The 22,454-nt window shown below is 42.2% G+C and overlaps 1 protein-coding gene across 1 annotated transcript in view; it reads left to right on the top strand.

The window, feature by feature from the left end:
• Nucleotides 1-22,454, top strand: part of VPS13B (vacuolar protein sorting 13 homolog B) — a 913,989-nt gene that overhangs the window by 525,010 nt on the left and 366,525 nt on the right. The window contains exon 24 of the mRNA XM_074944046.1: nt 5,155-5,375. Within this exon, the coding sequence (XP_074800147.1) occupies nt 5,155-5,375 (221 nt within the window). The remainder of the gene's footprint in view (nt 1-5,154; nt 5,376-22,454) is intronic.

Below are 22,454 nucleotides of genomic sequence, written 5' to 3'. Positions count from 1 at the left end.
CATTTGCCAACATTTCTGTTCAGTTTAATCATGAGATGGGAAAGGACACCAAATAAGTGGAGGGAAAGTATCTTGGTGCTGATATGCAAGGGAATAAGTGGCAATGGCAACTGCACAAATTAGAGAAGTATTAAGCTGATTAATCATATGATGAAACTGTATGAGAGAGTCATTGATAAAAGACTAAGTGAGGTAAATATTAGCACAAATCAGTATGACTTCATGCCAGGAAGGTTGACAATTTTTGCACTTATGAAGCTAGTGGAAAAATACATAGAGAAAAGGAAAAATATTCACATGGCATTCATGGATCTCAAAAAGGACTTTGGCTGAGTTCCAAGAGAATTCATCTGGTGGAGCATGAGGGAGAAAATGTTACCAGAACTTTTTGTGTGGCTTGTTCAAGCCATGTATGTAGGTGCAAAGTCAACAGTCAGAACTTATGGTTGTGAAACAGACGTACTATCAGTAAAGGTGGGAGTGCCTCAGGAATCAGCACTAAGCCATTTCTTGTTTATACTCATCCTGGATACCTCAAGAGGAACATACAAAAGGAAGCATCTTGGTGCATGCTATTTGCAGATAATATCATTCTATGCAGTGAGGAAAAAGAGAGTCTTAGAAGAGGATCTTGATAAATGGAGGGGTATGTAATTTCAGTAATGTGCACACTGAAGAATTATCTTTGAAACTAGGTGAGCAAACAATACCAAAAATACAAAGTTTCAATATCTGGGTTCCAAAATCTGACGAAGTGGAGGAAAAATTAGAGGTAGGATAATAAATACCTGGCTCTGATGGAGAGAGGTAAGCGGAAAGTACCAGTAAGAATAAAAAGAAAAGTCTATAAAGCGGTGTCCATCTAGTTTTAATGGGTGGCGCTGGGTGTTGGGCAACAAAGAAAAAACATGAGCGAATGATCTCTTCCACAGAAACGAGAATGTTGAGATGGATTAGTGGTGTAAGCAAGACCGATTACATGAGGAATGTGTATATTAGAGACATGCTCAAAATAAAACCCATACATAAAAGAGTAAGGGAGTATAGGCTCAGATATTTGTTCATGTAAAGTGCAGTCCTGACAACTACATGGGTAAGAGAAGCCAACAGATCAGGATTGAAGGAAAAACACAGAGGCTAACCCAAGAAGTAGTGGTGGGATGCCCTAAAGGAAGACATATTAGCATGTGGTATAATAGAGGATACGGCATTGAACAGAACAGTTTCGAGGGAGAGGACTCAGAGCAGACCCCATTTGATGAGATGAATGTAAGGAAGAAGACTTTCTATCCTAAAAGTGGCATTTATAAACACAAGAAGTTGTTAAATCAGTTGAGTATAAGTGTTACCATCTTTTGCATTAATTTTCAAGTCCACTAATAGTTCAAGTAACTGAGTTATAAATCATCTGAAAGAAGAAAAAATAAGGCTTTATCCAGATCTCAAGTTTGTGAGTAAAAGGAATTTTTAGCAACATTCTTGCCATATTGAGGATCTGCAATGTTCATCTCATATTCTGGCTCAAAAAAGATCTAGGGTGAAATACTGGCCCCACTGAAGGGCTATGACTCATATGAAGGGTCAGTTGGAAGGCTTCAGAGATTTCTTCTGCTCCTACTATTGTAAACAGTGGTGCCTGGCTTCCCTTCATACGTACTAGTAAGTGGGATTTTAAACAAATGTATTTTGAATTACATTTCTTTTGAAGTGTAGACACTTTAAATTGTTTCTGAACCTTCATTCATTCACCCAACAATGAATATTGGCCACCAAAGTAAAACAAAATAATTAAGGCAAAATTAAAGCATTATAAACAACTACAGAACAAAAATTTCTCTAACACTTGGGCAGTTTAAAATAGATATGGTATGCATGGTGGAATAAGGAACATTAAATATTATTTTTGGGCGATCTCTAACTAGTCACTGAAAAATATCCAGTATTGAATTACTATGGTGATCACTGAGAAAGGAAAAATCATATATTTTAATTAATAAATAAGCCATTAGAATCTACCTCAAGTTTTTGAACAGTTTTCCATCCTAAACAATTAATATTTTGTATTTCTTGGATGAATTAATTTTTTGGAGAATTTTACATATGTAAACAGAAGTCTTTACAAAATATTTTAAAGCAAGTCTAGCTGAATTTTATTTTGTACATAATTTGGAACCTTTCTTCAGTTTGTAAATAACTTTAGAATAAGTTCTAAGTTTTCAGTTCTTGTATGTTCTCATGCAGTGCTTTATGGCTATCCTAGTGACCATAAATGAGTTATTGCTGGTGTCACCTCTAGAAGCACCAATCAAACTCTTACCAAAGTAGCATGGTGAAGACTTCTGGCTTCAGCTTTATTCTAACTTCATCTTTTTTTTAAGTATAGTTTAAGTAGTTAACCATCAGTTAACTCAACACTTAATTTCTGGTATTGCTTAGCTGTATTGTTTGAAGCCCCACAGGAACCTCAGGACTGCAGACTATTCCCAAGCAGGAAATCCCCAATGTAACTCTCCATTAATTAGTGAGTTGGACATACCAGTTAAGGTGCTTTATAACTCCATGCACTGGAAAGGCCCAGTCCCATGTATTTAATTGCCATTACCTGATATCATATGCCCACTCTCCCAAGCCTCACTTTGGGACATGAGACCAACTTGTGTCTCTTCTTACCACAAAGTCACCTGCTCAAAGCTGTGACAAATAAAGTCTCATCACCAGCCCAGCCCTGTTAATTTGTTGTAGGAAAGAGAACTTCTCCTCATGTGTCTCCTGCAAACTGAATAAACCCTATTAAAAATATAAGGATGTCACAGAGCTGGTTGCGCTTTCACTTATTGGACACTCACCAGACTGCTTTGCCTAGATTCCAGCCCTGGATGTATGTTCTCCTGAGCTCCAGGTACTGTCTCTTTGTTCGGCCTCTAGGCTCACTCTAGGCATGGACTATCTATCTAGGATCCCATGGTCCAGCTTTCCTAGTCCCCAAGACCAATGCCGAACTCCAATTCCACACACCATCCCCAGAACTCCACCCTCCTGGGTCCTCTGGTTTATAGTTTAATCCATGCAAAATAGGCCACTGGTCCGGTATTAAATCCAGCAGTCCTGCTTTTCTAGGGTTTCACCCCCATCCGGTACTCAGACAAAACTGATTGTTTTGGTTTTGTCCAGCATTGAATAGGGGATGCCATTTTGAAGAGCATACTGCTCTGCTCCCACCAGCATGACCTCGCATGCAACGTGATGCCAGTGGGGCCGCGTGGTGAACTTTTCAAAATGGCACTTGGATGTGGTAGGAAATTGCACATGTCATAAATATAAAGGGAAGGGTAAACCCCTTTAAAATCCCTCCTGGCCAGAGGAAAAATCCTCTCACCTGTAAAGGGTTAAGAAGCTAAAGGTAACCTCGCTGGCACCTGACCAAAATGACCAATGAGGAGACAAGATACTTTCAAAAGCTGGGAGGAGGGAGAGAAACAAAGTGTATGTGCGTCTGTCTATATTTTGTCTTTGCCGGAGATAGACCAGGAATGAAGCCTTAGAACTTTTAGTAAGTTATCTAGCTAGGTATGTGTTAGATTTATGATTTCTTTAAATGGCTGAGAAAAGAATTGTGCTGAATAGAATAACTATTTCTGTCTGTGTATCTTTTTTGTAACTTAAGGTTTTTGCCTAGAGGGGTTCTCTATGTTTTGAATCTAATTACCCTGTAAGGTATCTACCATCCTGAGTTTATAGGGGGGATTTTTTTAAATTTCTATTTACTTCTTTTCCTATTAAAAAGTCTTTTTGTAAGAAAACTGAATGCTTTTTCATTGTTCTCAGATCCAAGGGTTTGGGTCTGTGGTCACCTATGCAAATTGGTGAGGATTTTTATCCAACATTTCCCTGGAAAGGGGGGGTGCAAGTGTTGGGAGGGTTGTTCATTGTTCTTAAGATCCAAGGGTCTGGGTCTGTAGTCACCTAGGCAAATTGGTGAGGCTTTTTACCAAACCTTGTCCAGGAAGTGGGGTGCAAGGTTTTGGGAAGTATTTTGGGGGGAAAGACGTGTCCAAACAGCTCTTCCCCAGTAACCAGTATTTGTTTGGTGGTGGTAGCGGCCAATCCAAGGACAAAAGGGTGGAATATTTTGTACCTTGGGGAAGTTTTGACCTAAGCTGGTAAAGATAGGCTTAGGAGGTTTTTCATGCAGGTCCCCACATCTGTACCCTAGAGTTCAGAGTGGGGGAGGAACCTTGACAGCACACATCGTGCATCCAAGTTCACCCTGGCAGGGGAGGGGTTATGCTGGCAAGAGCAGGTGCATACCATTCCTGAAAGTACCGGAATGTCCAGTATTCTGGGAATACATGAGTGGCCACCCTAATGCAAAATAAGAAACACTTGTACACCATCCCCTGCCTGAGTTTTCCTCACCACTTGTGAGTGTTCTTTGGGATTTGGTCAGTGTCCTTTAGGGTCCAAGGTCCCTTTTTCCAGATCTGAGTCCTCCAACTCACAATCTTAAATTTGCAAAATGATAATCCTCCATCATGACTCCTATTCACAGTAGTAGCTGTATGAAAAACTTCATAGACTGTAGAGTGTGTGTGTGTGTGTGTGTGTGTGTGTGTGTGTGTGTGTGTGTGTGTGTGTGTGTGTGTGTGACTAAAGTCTAATTTTGCTACTGATAAACTGAAGTCACTGGTCCTGCTCACAGAGCTGGATATTTTTCAAAGCGAGTAAGGTGACTGGACTCTTAATTACGGAAACCTCTTTGATACAAGGCAATACAAGACATTTACAGCAGACATATGCTCACTTAGTTTTAATGTATTCAGATGGGTTTTTAAAAACACGGTGCTGAAAAATCAAGTAAATCAACAAGGTATTGTCCTTTAACATTGTTCTGCCGGATTTATTTGCAGTGTGAAATGAAAAATCAAATCAGATTTTCTTTTTTTATCTCCAGGCACCATATCAAAGGGTATTTTATTAGGATTTGGGACCTGGTCCAAGTGCCCATTGAAGACTTCTATTAATTTCAGTGTGTTTTGGATCAGGCGCATTCTGAATTTCATTTATTACTTACTATTTGAATAATGTTGAGAAAAATCATCACTTAACATTTAGAGGCATGCAGTTATAAAACTATTTTTTCTCTTTAATCACCAGGTGATGCCTTCCCTTGGACAATCAGTCTGCATCATTTCAGTGTGTATACTCTTCTTGGACAACAAATGACACTAAATTTAGTGGAACCCATGGGCTGTACTTCTACTCTAGCTGTCACTTCACAAAAACTACTTGCCTCAGGGCCAGAATCCAGACACTCGTTTGTTGTTTGCCTCCATGTCGACCTTGAGTCACTTGAAATAAAATGCTCCAACCCTCAGGTTGGTATATTTAATTGATTTATGAAAGGAAATTAAAAATAACTTGAATTAAGTACAATTGTTCTGCATTTTGTTGAGGAGGTTCTCTTTTATTGAACATCTTATTTTTTTTTTAAATTGGGCCATCAAGATCAGGGTACTTAGAGTAGATTTGCTTTGAAGCTCTCTCAAGTTTTGTAATTTAAACTCTTCTCAAAATGTAATAGCTACAGCATAAATGCATCTTTTGGCTGATGGAATGAAATCAGTTGCAGATGTACTATTGTTAAATGCTGAAGCACTGTTCAACTGTCTTGAATAAATTTGTTGAAATGGTCTAATGATCAAATTGATCAAATTCTCACACAGTCTCTCATTCAGCATGGAATGTTTTCAAACAAGCTTTGATATCCTTTATTAAAGGGGAAAACTGAAAGGGAATTGTTTAAAAGAATGCAGAATTTCACCATAAATGTATTCTTTAAAAGGTAGGTATGTTACATGTACTACTGAAAACTGCATTTTAATTGAGTTAGATACAAGTTACTCTACAGTGGCCTGAAGTCACTCCAAATAGGAGAGATTTTCTATGCAAATTTTCAATGCACTGCACTGTGTTTAATAATGTTTTTGTTGTCAGTTGTATCATCTTAACTATAGTTCTGATGAAGTTGTCACCTCTTGTTATTGATGATTATAATTCAAGCGTGGTCAATGTGCGTGGTACTGTACAAGACACTACATTCAGACAATTTCTTCTTCAAAAAGCTAGCTATCAATGAGACAAGACAGATAAAAGAGACACAGTGGGTAGCCCAGTGAAGAGGATTCTTGAAGGAATTTTCAACTATTAGTGCTTAATAAAATAAAAAGTATGTCATAAGAATGGCCATACTGGGTCAAACCAGTGGTCCATCTAGCCCAGTGTCCTGACTTCTGCCAATGCCAGATGCTTCAAAAGGAATGAACAGAACAGGGCAATTATCAGGTGATCCATCCCTTGTTGTCCATTCCCAGCAGTTAGAGGTTTAGGCTTATCCAGAGCATGGGGTTGTATCCCCGACCATCTTTGCTAGTAGCTAGTATTCTCCATGAACTTATCTAATTCCTTTTTGAACCCAGTTATACTTTTGGCCTTCACAACATTCCCTGGCAATGAATTCCACAAGTTGACTGTGCATGGTGTAAAGAAGTACTTCCTTTTGTATGTTTTAAACCTGCTGCATATCAATTTCATTGGGTGACCCTTGTTCTTGTGTTATGTGAAGGGGTAAATCACACTTCCTTATTCACTTTCTCCATGCCATTCATGATTTTATAGACCTCTATCATTTCCCCACTTAGTCATCTGTTTTCTAAGCTGAACAGTCCCAGTCTTGTTTACCCCTCCTCACATGGAAGCTGTTCCACACATTTAATTGTTTTTGCTACTCCTCCTTCTAACTTTTCCATTTCTAATATATAATTTTGAGACTAGAACTCGACACACATTCAAGGTGCGGGTGTACCATGGATTTACATAGTGGCATTATGATATTTAATGTCTTATTATTTATCCCTTTCTAAAGGCTCCTAACATACTCTTAGCGTTTTTGACTGCTGCTCCCCATTGAGAGGATGTTTTCAGAGAACTATCCACAATGACTCCAAGATATTTTTCTTCAGTGGTAACTGCTAATTTAGATCCCATCATTTTGTATGTATAGTTGGGATTATGTTTTCCAATATGCAATACTTTGTATTTATCATCACTGAATTTTCATGTATCGTTTTGTTGCCCAGTCACCCAGTTTTGTGCTATTCCTTTATAACTCTTAGCAGTCTGCTTTGGAATTAACTATCTTGAGTAATTTTGTATCGCCTGCATACTTTCCCACCTTGCTATTTACCCCTCTTTCCACCAATTTTACTCCATTGTTTAACCATTTTTCAGTCCTCTTACTATTTCTTTTAATTCGGGGTATACATTTAATTTGAGCCTCTATTATGGAGCTTTTAAAAAGTTTCCATGCAGCTTGCAGGCATTTTACTTTTGTGACTGTTGTTTTTTATTCCATTTAACTAGCTTCCTAATGTTTGTGTAGTTCGGCTTTCTGAAATTAAATGCTCCGGTGGGAGGCTTCTTTTGTATTTCCGCTCCCCCCCACAAGGATGTTAAATTTATTTATATTATGGTTGCTGTTACTGAGCTGTTCAGCTATATTCACCTCTTGGACCAGATCCTGTGCTCTACTTAGAACTAAAAGAAGAATTGTCTCCCGTCTTGTGGGTTCCAGGACTAGCTGATCCAAAAAGCAATCATTAATGGTGTTGACAAACTTTATCTCTGCATCCCTTCCTGAGGAGATGTACTTAGTCAATGTGGGGATAGTTGAAATCCCCCATTATTATTGGGTTTTTTATTTTGAAAGCCTCTCTAATCTCCCTGAGCATTTCAAAATCACCATCACCATCCTGGTCAGGTGGTTGGTAGTGTATTCTTAATGCTATACTCTTATTATTCAAGCATGAAATTTCTGTCCCTAGAGAATCTATGATACAGCTGGATTCATTTAAGATTTTACTATATTTGACTCTTTCTTTCACATATAGTGCTACTCCTCCACCTGCAAAACCTACTCTGTCATTCCTATACATTTTATACCCTGGCATTACCATGTCCCATTGATTGCCATCATTCCACCAAGTTTCTGTGTTGCTTGTTGTGTCAATATCCTCATTTGATAGCAGGCACTCAAGTTCACCCATCTTAAAGAGTATGTCTACACTATGAAATTAGGTTGAATTTATAGAAGTCGATTTTTTAGGAAGTTATTTTATACAGTCGATCGTGTGTGTCTCCACTAAGCACATTAAGTCGGTGGAGTGCGTCCACAGTACCGTGGCTAGCATCTACTTTTGGAGTGTTGCACTGTGGGTAGCTATCCCACAGTTCCCACAGTCTCCGCCGCACATTGGAATTCTGGGTTAAGCTCCCAATGCCTGATGGGGCAAAAACATTGTCGCGGGTGGTTTTGGGTACATGTCGTCAGTCGTCCCTCCCTCCGTGAAAGCAATGGCAGATAATCGTTTTGTGCCTTTTTTCCGTGCGGATGCAATGCTGCTTTCAGCAGACGGTGCAGTAGGACTGCTAACTGTCATCATCGAACCACCGCTTCCACTGTAACTCTGCTCTGCTGCTCTTGTCTCGATAGCGAATTTCTCCATGTTGGCTGTCATGGGCTCCCGCTTCTGCTGCAACTCTGCTCTCCTGAATCCACCTCGCAGGTCATCAGCCACCGCTTTCGCTGCAACTCTGCTTTCCTGCTCTCCTACAGACGCCATACCATGGCAAGCATGCAGCCCGCTCAGCTCAGCTCACTGACACCACCGCTGTTGTGTCCTGGTGTTGCTGGCAGCAGACGGTGAAGTAGGCCTGCTAACCATCGTCATCCACTGCTTCCGCTGCAACTTTGCTTTCCTGCAGATGCCATACCACGGCAAGCATGGAACCCACTCAGATCACCGCGGCAGTTATGAGCATTGTAAACACCTCGCGCATTATCCTGCAGTACGTTCAGAACCAGAACCTGCAAAACCAGGCGAGGAAGCGACGGCAGCGTGGTGACGAGATTGATGAGGACATGGACACGGACTTCTCTCAAAGTACGGGCCCCGGCAATTTGGACATCCTGGTGGCAATGGGGCAGGCTTATGCTGTGGAATGCCAATTCTGGGCCCAGGAAACAAGCACAGAGTGGTGGGACTGCATAGTGTTGCAGGTCTGGGATGATTGCCAGTGACTGCGAAACTTTCACATGCGTAAGGGCACTTCCATGGAACTTTGTGACTTGCTTTCCCCTGCCCTGAAGCGCAAGAATACCAAAATGAGCAGCCCTCACAGTTCACAAGTGAGTGGTGATAGCCCTCTGGAAGCTTGCAAGGCCAGACAGCTACTGGTCAGTCGGGAATCGATTTGGAGTGGGGAAATTTACTGTGGGGGCTGCTGTGATCCAAGTAGCCAATGCAATCACTGAGCTGCTGCTACTATCAAAGGTAGTGACTCTGGGAAATGTGCAGGTCATAGTGGATGGCTTTGCTTCAATGGGGTTCCCTAACTGTGGTGGGGCGATAGACGGAACGCATATCCCTATCTTGGGACCGGACCACCTTGGCAGCAGCCAGTACATAAACTGCAAGGGGTACTTTAAAATGGTTCTGCAAGAACTGGTGGATCACAAGGGACGTTTCACCAATGTCAACATGGGATGGCCGGGAAAGGTACATGATGCTCACATCTTCAGGAACTCTGGTCTGTTTGAACAGCTGCAGGAAGGGACTTACTTTCCAGACCAGAAAATAACCGTTAGGGATGTTGAAATGCCTATAGTTATCCTTGGGTACCGAGCCTACCCCTTAATGCCATGGCTCATGAAGCCATACACAGGGGCCCTGGACAGTCGTAAGGAGCTGTTCAACTATAGGCTGAGCAAGTGCAGAATGGTGGTAGAATGTGCACTTGGATGTTTAAAAGCATGCTGGCGCAGTTTACTGACTCGGTTAGACCTCAGCGAAACCAATATTCCCATTGTTATTGCTGCTTGCTGTGTGCTCCACATTCTCTGTGAGAGTAAGGGGGAGACATTTATGGCAAGGTGGGAGGTTGAGGCAAATCTTCTGGCTGCTGATTACATGCAGCCAGACACCGGGGCGGTTAGAAGAGCACGGCAGGAAGCGCTGCGCATCAGAGAAGCTTTGAAAACCAGTTTAATGACTGGCCAGGCTACGATGTGAGAGTTCAGTTTGTTTCTCCTTGATGAAATCCCGCCCCCTTGGTTCACTCTACTTCCCTGTAAGCCAACCGCCCTCTCCCCCTTCAATCACTGCTTGCAGAGGCAATAAAGTCGTTGTTTCAAATACATGCATTCTTTATTAATTCGTCACACAAATAGGGTGATAACTGCCAAGGTAGCCCAGGAGGGGAGGAGGGAAGGACAAGGCCACACTGCACTTCAAAACTTATTGAATGCCAGCCTTCTGTTGCTTGGGCAGTCCTCTGGGGTGGAGTGGTTGGGTGCCAGGAGGCCCCTCCCCACCGCATTCTTGGGCATCTGGGTGAGGAGGAGATGGAACTTGGGGAGGAGGGCAGGCAGTTACACAGCGGCTGCAGCGGCGGTCTGTGCTCATGCTGCCTTTCCTGCAGCTCAACCATATGCCGGAACAGATCAGTTTGATCCTCCAGTAGCCTCAGCATTGCCTCCTGCCTCCTCTCATCACGCTGCCGCCACCTATCATCTTGCTCTAACCACCTCTCCCCACGTTCATTTTCTGCTTTCCTGGACTCTGCAGTTGTCTGCCTCCATGCATTCTGCTGAGCTCTTTCAGTGCGGGAGAACTGCATGAGCTCAGAGAACATTTCATCATGAGTGCGGGTTTTTTTGCCTTCTTATCTGCTCTAGCCTCTGGGACGGAGATGATAGGGGGAGCTCTGAAACATTTGCAGCTGCGGGAGGAAAAAAAGGGAGAGTAGTATTTTAAAAGACACATTTTAGAGAACAATGGGTAGACTCTTTCACGATGAATGGTTTCAAACAGCAGTGCCCTCCTTTCCCATACCAAGCACCCATTGGGTTGGCCATTTAAAAGGAGGGGCTGCAGTTTTCGGGTTAACGTGCAGCACAAACCCAACTAAACCACACCCCCTGCACCCAGTTCTCTGGGATGATCTCTTCACCCCTCCTCCCATCGCATGACTAGTATCAGGGAAGATCCCTGCCAGCCAAACGCAAACAGCTCAGCGTGAACGCCCCCCCCACCGCATGTCTAAAAGCGGGGATGATTTCTTTTCAGCCACAGGGAAATAGCCCATCAGGAACGGCCACCTCTGAATGTCCCATTAATAAAATTCCCCTATTTCAACCAGGTGACCATGAATAATATCACTCTCCTGAGGATAACACAGAGAGATAAAGAACGGATGTTGCTTGAATGCCCGCAAACACCGGGACCATACGCTGCCATGCTTTGTTATGCAATGATTCCAGACTACGTGCTACTGGCCTGGTGTGGTTAAGTGTCCTACCATGGAGAACGGAATAAGGCTGCCCTCCCCAGAAACCTTTTGCAAAGGCTTTGGGTGTACATCCAGGAGAGCTTCATTAAGATGTCCCTGGAGGATTTCCACTCCATCCCCACACACGTTAACAGACTTTTAAAGTAGCTGTACTGGCCACGAATGCATCCCAAGTCTTCAGGGCAAATTAATCATTAAACACGCTTGCTTTTAAACCATGTATTATATTTAGAAAGGTACAGTCACCAGAGGTGCCTTCTCCGTCTTCAAGGTCCGGGAGCCCGCTTTGGGAGGGTATTGGCTCCAGGGTGATAAACAGTTCCTGGCTGTTGGGGAGAACGGTTTCATCCTCCGCCTCATCATCATCTTCCTCATCCCCAAAATCCTCATCCCTGTTGCGTGAGACTCCCCCCCACTTGCAGGAGTCCACGTACGGGGTGGGGTAGTGGTAGGGGCACCACCTAGAATTGCATGCAGCTCATAATAGAAGCCGCATGTCTGGGGTTCTGACCCAGAGTGGCCGTTTGCCTGTTTGGTTTTTTGGCAGCCTTTCCTGAACTCCTTAATTTTCATGCGGCACTGCTGCTGGTCCCTGTTATAGCCTCTGTCCTTCATTCCCTTGGAGATTTTTTTCAAATATTTTGGCATTTTGTCTTTTGGAACGGAGTTCTGATAACATGGATTCGTCTCCCCATACAGTGATCAGATCCAGTACCTCCTGTTCGGTCCATGCTGGAGCTCTTTTGTGATTCTGGGACTGCATGGTCACTCTGCTGATGAGCTCTGCATGGTCACGCCACGGTGGCCAAACAGGAAATGAAATTCAAAAGTTCCCGGTGCTTTACCTGTGTACCTGGCTAGTGCATCTGAGTTGAAAGTGCTGTCCAGAGCAGTCACAATGGAACACTCTGGTATAGCTCTCAGAGGCCAATACCCATCGAATTCAGGTTTCAGAGTAACAGCCGTGTTAGTCTGTATTCGCAAAAAGAAAAGGAGTACTTGTGGCACCTTAGAGACTAACCAATTTATTTGAGCATAAGCTTTCGTGAGCTACAGCTCGCTTCATCGGATGCATACTGTGGAAACTGCAGAACACATTATATACACAGAGACCATGAAACAAAACCTTCTCCCATCCCACTCTCCTGCTGGTAATAGCTTATCTAAAGTGATCACTCTCCTTACAATGTGTAACTTGATTATCATACACATTGTAAGGAGAGTGATCACTTTAGATAAGCTATTACCAGCAGGAGAGTGGGATGGGAGGAGGTATTGTTTCATGGTCTCAGTGTATATAATGTCTTCTGCAGTTTCCACAGTATGCATCCGATGAAGCGAGCTGTAGCTCACGAAAGCTTATGCTCAAATAAATTGGTTAGTCCCTAAGGTGCCACAAGTACTCCTACACATCGAATTGTGTCCACACTACCCCAAATTCAACCTGGTGATGTCAATTTCAGTGCTAATCCCCTCATGGGGGAGGAATACAGAAATCAATTTTAAGAGCCCTTTAAATTGACAAAAATGGCTTCGTCATGTGGACAGGTGCAGGGTTAAATAGATCTAACGCTGCTAAATTCGACCTAAACTCGTAGTGTAGACCAGGGCTTAATATTTAGACTTCTTTCATTTGTATGCAAGCACTTATGAAATTTGTCAATATTTACTTGTCTGCCTTCATGTGGTGTAATTGAATGGGACTCTTTTTCGTTGCACTGTTTCTCTTCCGCTCCTAGCTGTACTTTATCAACTTCTATCCTCTCCTCTTCACTAGGATATAGGGAAACCCTGTTAATAGTTCATTAGTAGATCTTCCCCTAAGGATTGCCTCTGACCAAACCATATGCTCCTCCGCACCTGTCAGCCTTCTCCAGCCCATAGTTTAAAAACTTCTCTACAATCCTTTTCAACTTTACATGCCAGCAGTCTTGGTTTAGGTGGAGCCCATCATTCCAGCATAGGCTCCTCTTTTCCTAAAAGGATCCCCAGTTTCTAATAAACCTAAAACACTCCTCCCTACAGCATTGTGTCATCCATCCATTGAGACCCTGCAGTTCTAGCTGTCTAACTGGCCCTGTGTGTGGAACTGCAAGCATTTCAGAGAATGCTACCATGGAGGCCTTGGACATCAATCTGTTACCTCACAGCTTAAATTTGGCCTCCAGGACATCTCCTTCAATTTTCCCTATGTCGTTGGTACCTGTCTGTACCACAACCATCGGCTCCTACCCAGCACTGCACATGTCTGTTTAGATATCTTCGAAGGTCCGCAATCTTTGCATCTGGCTGGCAATTCATCATGCGATTCTCCCAATCATCACAAACCAGTTATCTGTAATTCTAATAATCAAATCCTTCATTACTATTAACACTCTCTTCCTAACAACTGGGATTCCTTCCCCCCAGAGGGGTATCCTCAGTGTGAGAGAATACCATGACATCATCTGGAAGGAGGGTCTCAACTATGGGATCGTTTCCCTCCACTCCAATTTGATGTTCTCCTTCCCTGAAACTTTCATCCTCCTTGATAGCACAGAGGCTGTCAGACTGGAGGTGGGGCCACTTTACTGTGTCCCAAAAAGTCTCATCTATGTACCTCTTTGTGTCCCTTGGTTCCTCCAGTTCAGCCACTCTGGTCTCAAGAGCCCATACTCGGCCTTTGAGGGCCATGAGTTGCTTGTGCCTAATGCACGCATAAGCTACCTACCCACAAGGCAGGTAATCTTACATGCTGCATTCATTGCAATAAACTAGATAGCCTCCTCTCTACTACTGGACTTCTGCCTGCATTCTTTTTACTCCTGCAGATTTTTTTGTTTTGCCAAAGGTGGTTCTTCAAGTGGGTGCCTCTGTGTGTGTTCCATTCATGGAGTGCATGTGCCCCATGCACCTGAGACTGGAAAATGTTTTGTTTACAATGTGCATTGCTTTGCAAATGCACCCTACTGTCCATAGTGACCACCTGACCATACTGACCACCTCTCCAGTTCCTTTCTTCCACCTGTGGTCTGAGGTGGAACTTCTCTAGTGTCTGTAGCTTTACTTGGTGTTCTTTGTTTTATTAGTTTTAAATAGTTGCAAATAGAACTTTGTTAGCTTAGTCTTAGTTTTAGCTAAGCCTCTTACAGAGCTTCGTGGGTGCCCTCCATCTCTGGGTACTGGGTACCTAGCATGCCCACAGCCCCAGGTTTCAAGAACTGGGTCCTTTGTCTTTGGACCCTCATGGCCAGTTACAGCCCTGACATATATTTCTGTTGCCGCAGAAAACCACATATTCCCTCTAACTGTAGCATCTGTGAGACTTTCAGTCGCCAAACTCATCAATCCTGTGAGTTCAGACTTCAAACATTCCTGATGGATTGCTTGATGAGACAAGAGTCCAACCCCAGCCTGTGCCCTTTTGAACACGGTTGTCTCCGGCTCCAGGACCCCTGTAAGCAGAGTTAAGAACTCTAACAGAAAATGGGAAACACGAAGAGGATAAGAATGAACACCTCCACAACAACATATGTGAGAAACCCACTTCTAAATCGTCAAAGAAAAGGACTTTTTCCCTGACCCACTCAGTCAAGTAAGGCTATGCATTCCAGTACGGGTGTGTCAGGAGTTGAGTACTCATCCCTCAGCACTGAAAACCAAAAAGGTTCAGAGGCTGCTATCTACTGAAGTAGCAGTACTGGGACTATCCTTGGTACTAGTGAGGGAAAGGAGTAATTGGATGCCTCCAGCACTGATGGTACCGATCGACCTGGAGAAGGAATCGCTGGTACTGAGAACCACTGCCTGACCAAAACTAGGATCCTGCGAGGTGGGGAGAGTATATGAGGCTTGCAGACAGTTCCTGCCACTTATCTAGAACCTCCCACCTCACAGGGTCCTAGAGTTTAGGATCCAGCCTGAGCCTGGAAGTCTACACTGCAGGTTTTTAATTGCAGTGCAGACATAACCTGAGAGAGTTCACGAAGGTATTATCAGGAGAGTTTCTGCACCTGTGTCATGAGGACATATTAGTGTTCCCTTACCAGGACAACTGGTTGCTCACAGGGAAGTCATGCTAGGAAGTTCAGGTAGCAACTCTATCCTTACTTGGCCTTTTACAATAATTAGGACTCTGAGTAAGTGCAGAAAAGTCCACTATAACCCCATACAGACTATAGACTCTATTGGAACAACTCTGCACTCAGATACTGCCAGGACATACCTGATTCATGACTGGTTCCAGGCTATGATGATGCTCATCATATCAATGCTGCGGGAGCCCCCAAACAATAGTGAGATCCTGTCTCACCCTCCTAAGCCACATTTTTACATGTACATATGAGAGACCTTGTGGGAAACTTTATCTTCAATGTCTTCAGGCTTGGTTACAGACAGCCTCTGTCCCAGACAGACACAGTCTAAACAAGTTGATTTTGCTCCTCAACAGGATACTAGCCTCACTCACCTACTGGAAAAATATGGAGACAATATATGTAGGGATTCTGTTCATCTCTCCTCCACCCACCAAAAGTTGATTACAGATGCCTCTCTGTTAGGTTGGGGGAGCCCACCTAGATGAGCACATATCCCAAGGTACTCTGTGACCAAATGCTATACAGCAAAATGAAAGAAATTTTCCACATGGTGTCAGCATCATCAGTGATCCCCAGAGGGTTCAGGGAGATCCCAACTATATTGGACTATTTCCTTTCTCTGAAAATGTTTAGATTGTCGTTCAGCTCCTTTCAGGTACACTTAGCAGCTATTACTGCCTTTCAACCCCGGTGAACAACTATGCAATGGTCACCCATCTGGTCTCCATGTGGTTATTTAAAGGCCTTTTCAGAGTCATTTCTCCAGTACTGAAACCAGCCCCAGTATGGGATGGCAATCTAGTTCTATTTGCATTAACAAATCCCCCATTTGAACCTTTGTCCTCATATGCTTTCAGTCATCTGAAATTGCCTTTCTTGTCACAATTATCTCAACGAGGAGAGTGGAAGAACCGGGAGCCCTTATGGCAGACCCTCTATATACAGTCTTCCATAAGGATAACGTTTTCCTTAAGATTACATCCCAAGTTTGTTCCAAAGGTGAGCTCAGAGTTCCACCTAAACCATGTCATCCTCTTTACCTGTCTTATACCCAAAGCCACAAGTCAGAAAGAAAACCATGAAGCTGCACACTTTGGATGTCCGATGAGCCTGAGCTTCCTACCTAGAGAGAACAACGTTCATCAGGAAATCCCCTAAACTATTTGTCTCCTTGGCTGAATGTATGGGAGGAGAAGTTGTCTCCTCATGGAGACTTTCTACATGGATTTTGGGCTACATCTTGCTTTGCTATAAATAGACTGCAATCCTCCCCCACAAGATGGGAGGGTACATTTCACTAGGGTTCAGGCAGCCTCTGTAGCTTTCCTACAACATGTCCCTGTTCTCAAGATATGTAAGGCAGCAATGTTAGCTTTGTGAGACATTGTGCCTTGGTGCCAGCTTCGAGAGCAGGGGCCCCCTTTGGCAAAGTATTTCTTCAGTCGGTGGGTACAGTCAAGTTGCTTGCACCCTCCTTCTTAGTGAATACTGCTTGTGAGTCATCTTGAGTGAAATACATTAGCAACCACGACTTGAGAAAGAAAGAAAGAATGATTACTATGTTGTACAGTAATTGGAGTTCTTCGGGATGTGTGGTCCCTATGGGTGTGTCTATGCTGCAGCTGGGGTGAACCTCCCAGTCAGGGGAGACATTAGTGGGGCTTGTGCTGGTTCACTAAAAATAGGTGTGTGGATGTTGCTGTACCATCAGAGGCTCAGGCTAGCCACCTGAGCTCAAGCCCAGCCTACCCCCTAGAACCAATCTTGGGTAGCTAGCCTGAGCCTCTATCAGTGATGCAATGTCCACACTGCTATTTTTAGCGTACTAGGTTAAACCCCACTAGCATGAGTCTGTTTACTCAAGATGGGAGGCTTGCTCCGAACCGCAGTGTCAACATACCTTATGTGTATTCCACCACCACCTCTCCTTCCCTTGAGCTTTGGATCCTTCTCCTTAGAATATTCCTGGTAGAAGAGGAACTGGAGAGTGGTTGTCTGCAATGCCCTTAAATCCTCAGCTTGGAGCACAAGGAGTAGGGACACTGCTAACAAAAATATTTTGGTCTCAGGCGCCACAGTTGCATACACACCTTGAGTGGAATACACACAGGGACCACTCATTATGAAGAACTCCAGTTACTGTATAAGGTAGGTACCCATTTTTTATAAGTCCCCATCGCATAAACACTTACTCTCATGTATATAAAGATTTGCCGGATCAGGGCCTAAGTCTGGAAATGATAAAGTTGTGGTTGCTGGGGTAATCTTTACATTGTCACTTGTGCACATGCATAACAATGTGTTCTTTAATCAAATGCTCTTTTTTCCCCATTGCTTCATTTAGTGCACATATTGGATGATGGTCTGTGTGCAAGGCAAATGTTCTGAATTTATTTATTTTATCCTCAATATGTGGTCCCCTACCCCATTCACTGCACATTCTCCAAGCCCACATTATAGACTCTGCCTCATTCACTACATGCCCTCCACTTTATGCAATGGATGAGACTAGGGTTCAAAGTGTGTAGGTTGGATGATGTGTGATGAAATTGGCAGGGGATCACACACTGAACAATAAGGATAAAAATTAAACATTGAACAGCAGCCACAATTGAACAAGATCCATCCAGGCTGCACAATGAATATGATGCTGTAAAGGCATATTCAGAAAGAGGCAGAATAATGAAGTGCAGACAACTTTAATTTTGGCATTTCAAGACTTTTGAGAGCTTCACTTTGCAACCTTAACAATATTTTTACATATTTTTGTATGGAATAATATTGCACAATTTTACATCCTTTGGAGTCTGCCTTATTCCATATTCATCTCCATAATACTGACTTAAACAGAATTATACCCACTCACATGATGGTGATTGTGGCTCAGGCTTTCATGCTGCTCTGACCTTCAGACTGTAGACCTTATAGGTCATAAATGATTCACAAAAGCCACTGTAGTGTTAATTTCTTAATTTTGTTGCCATGCCATGCACTCAATATCCTAAAACAACGTTTTTTAAAGCAAATAATCTGGTCACTTCTAATTCCTTTTTCCTAAACTTTCAGAGGCTCTAATCCAGGGGTAGGCAAACTTTTTGGCCTGAGGGGCACATCTGGATATAAAAATTGTATGGCAGGCTATGAATGCTCACGAAATTGGTGGGAGGGGTTGCGGGCTCTGGGGTGGGGCTGGGGATGAAGGGTTTGGGGTGCAGGAGAGTGCTTGGGTAGGGGGGCAGGGGGGATTCAGGGGTGCAGGATTCGGGCAGCACTTACCTCAAGCAGCTCCCAGAAGCAGCGGCATGTCCCTCCTCCAGCTCCTATGTGGAGGTGCAGCCAGGTGGCTCTGCGTGCTGTCCCATCTGCAGGTGCCACCCCTGCAGCTCCCAGAAGCAGCGGCATGCCCCTCTATGACTCCAACACGGAGGCGCAGCACCGGCCAGGCGGCTCTGTGTGCTGCCCTGTCCGCAGGCGCCGTCCCTGCAGCTCCCTTTGGCCACAGTTCCCGGCCAGTGGGAGCTGTGGGAAGTGACGCTTGGGGTGGGGGCAGAATGTGGAGAGAAACCTGGCTGCCCCTATGTGTAGGAGCCGCGCGGCAAACCCCCGACCCAGCTCCCCGGCTGGAGCTCGAGGGCCGAATTAAAAGGCCCGATGGGCCGAATGCAGCCCACGGGCCGCAGTTTGCCCACCCCTGCTCTAATCACTTACCTTGATTCCATTAGTGTGTTATTGTGTCAGTTTAAATAAATTAATCTGGTTTTGAGTCATAGGGTTGCAGAAAACAACTCAAAACACAGCACTGGTGTCTGTAGCCCTGAAACCAAAATATTGTCAAAGTGATTGCTTTTCAAAATGGGTGAAAATATTTACTTTTATGCTGCATCTACACTTGGAGTTGGGGGTGTGATTCCCATGGAGTCCAGGCAGGTTTGTACTTGAGACGGCTAGCCTGTGCAACTGTTCACAGCTGCCTGTGCTACTGTGACTGTACTATTTTTAATGCATGAGCTCAGTGAGAGCTAGCATAAGTATGTCTGCGTGAGCTAGGAATCACACCCCTAGCCCCAAGTGTAGATATAGCCTGGGTCTTAAACCTTTGGTTGCTAAGTTTTACTCCACAAGTAATACTTAAAGTGGAGTTAATCAGATCTTGAAAATAAATATGTATAATGGAAAATCTGATCATTAAATCCTGCTGTCATGGGCAGTGTTTCTATAACCTATGATGTTATTCATTCACTTACTAATATTTTTAAATGCTATACAAAATGAAACCAAAAGGGACTAACAATTTATTTGTGTTTAGTGAAGGGCCTTGGGGGTTGCCCGCTTTCCCGGCTTTATTTAAGCAAAAGTCATAAACATCAGATTTTGAATTTTTTTTTACCAGATGTTCAAGAATAGAAGATGGAAAATAAAATTACATAAACAGCATCTGATACCTATAAATTCACAGTAGGATAACCAAGAAACCTGATTCTTTAGAATGGCAAACTATATTTTGTCTGTGGATGGCAGCCTTAAATTATCATATACTTACTGAATTTGTTAGACGTTAACAAAGGACTAAGTGTTTTACTATTGAATTACTATGTATTGATTTGAGGCTAAATTCTGATATTCTTATTCCCTTGAAACTAATTGGAGTTTTCCATGAATAATGTCATCAGGGTTTGACTCTTAGTTTTTTTCATTTTGTTTTCAACTTTGTGCTAACAAATTCTAAAAACATGAAATACCTGAAATCTGTTGAATTTCCATATCATGCATAATTAATTAATTCTGAGTGGAGTTATGTGTTTTGATTTATTTTTGAGAAAGAAACGGATTAGCTCAACAACCGCTAGCAGTTACTCTTCGTTAATCATCAATTTATTTCTAATTTTGAAGAGATTACTGAACCTAATGATAATTATATATCTACCGCAAAGTTTAAAAAGTATTGCCAATGCTAGGAACAAAAGGAGACTTCACACTGATGTTGGCCCTTCTTTAATTATTAACAATATGTGGGAATGCTCAAACAGTTCCCTTGCAAAAGTTGCCACCAGCAAGGTAAATAAAAACCACTTCCTTTTTAAGAAACAGAAGCCACTGAAATGTAATAAACTGTATTTCAAAATATCAGCAAATTAAAATGCAGTTTCACCATGCTCTCTGCAGAGTTGGATTCTAATATAACTTTGGGGTTATGTCTCTTTTTTGCATGAAAGTTGAGTATTTTTTCTATTTTCATATATATATTCTTGAAAAATATTTTCTCTCACCTAACAGAACTTAGATTTTCTTTTTAATCTGAAAGATGTATTTCCTTCTGGTCCCTAATTTTAGCAATTATGTTCATTGTCATCCAGTCTCTGACTGCTGACATAGATGTCACCTGCTGAGATAGTTTTATATACTTTACACCAACCAGCTCCATTTAATATAATATCCTCTTAATATGGGAAAGAACTCTTAGCCTTAGTGAAAGTTGAAACTCTGTTTCCAACTTCTCAGCTCTGGGACACTCTGGTAACAAATTTCTTCACTGGATTATTTGTGATGGTGGACATGCACATGGCAATGACACCCATCCCTTCACGCTCTCTGCTTCTGCCTTTCTTATGAGCAATGGGGTACTGAAATTGTCAGAAATCCTGCTTTCGTAGGGCACCAGTTCCTTAAACTATCCACTACTCTCTTGAACAACCATTTTTTAAATTTTTTGGGGGGAGTTTCCAAGAATGTACTGTTTGGGCCTGTCTAAGTATCCCACTAAACTCCCAGAAATGATTAAACTATCACTCATGTTATCAGATCATTCATTTTTAAAATTGGAAAGTTTTGTTGTTTCTTTTGCTAGTGTAGAGTCAGCCCCAGTTAATAATATATAATTTAATCAGTCTGAAGTGTGTTATTTTCAATTATGTGGAAACAAGTATGAAAATCTGAATGTAATAGTTTTTAAATAACCCTTTTTAATGATTGTGGTTAGTTACAGTAATTAAAGTAATAATTAAATAAGTATCACAGAATATCAAAGATAAACTTTACGAAAATAAATTTCTGCTATAGACAGAAAAAAAATCATTGTTTGATTATTACTCTTAATGTAGGAAGACATAAATGCAATTAATCTACTGTTAACAAAAAACTGTGTGTCAAAAAGTTATATGACGTGCTCATTGTAAGTCTTGAATCTTCAAAAGAAAAATCCAAATGAATTAAGAAGCTTTTTATAAAACTCCAGCACTTCACCTCTTAAGAAGTAACTGTAGCATAATCTTTGAGATTTCATCACACATTCACACGCAGAAAATCAAGTACTGTTTTATATCAAATATAGATTGACAACAACGTTTTCCTGCATCTGTTCTGCCCACATAAGAAGCCAGCTTCGTAGCCTGGATGTGTCCTGAGGCTGAAATTTCTTATAAATATAAGAATTTTTTATAATGGCAGCTGGGTATGGTATCCAGCTGTGGATCTGCTTATGTATTGTTTGCAGTATTCTCTGGACTTGTTTTATATAGTATATGGCAATGTGTTGTCATACAAATGTCATGATTAATGCTTATTTACGAAAGCTTGTGTAAATATCTAAGAACTGAGTCAAACAATGTGCAAGTTAAACAGTATGTTTTCTGAATATTGGAATGACATATCCCAGGAGGCTATTGAGTTGGATAGTGGATGTTCTTTCTGCGTATAGAGAACAGTTTCATGTGTAGCATGGAATCATCATTTTAGTATTGTTAAAAAGGAGTCTCTCTTACATTGTTTATACTTTATAACATTCATATTCCTTTTTTCTTGTGAGTTTGCTTTTTCATAAGAATCAACTAAAAGGGCAGTCAGTATCTCTCTGTGTGAGATAATCCTGAAGTTAGATTGATAGGGTTTTTTTTATTGCTAAAACTTTTACTAATGAAAATTTTACAAGACCAGATTTATGACTTATATTTTTATGAACTACGTATTGTAGTTTGA

Source organism: Natator depressus, chromosome 2 (assembly GCF_965152275.1).
Source record: "Natator depressus isolate rNatDep1 chromosome 2, rNatDep2.hap1, whole genome shotgun sequence".
Lineage (NCBI taxonomy): Eukaryota > Metazoa > Chordata > Testudines > Cheloniidae > Natator > Natator depressus.
The sequence above is the reverse complement of the archived record's forward strand: the minus strand, read 5'-3'. Positions and strand labels throughout refer to the sequence as shown.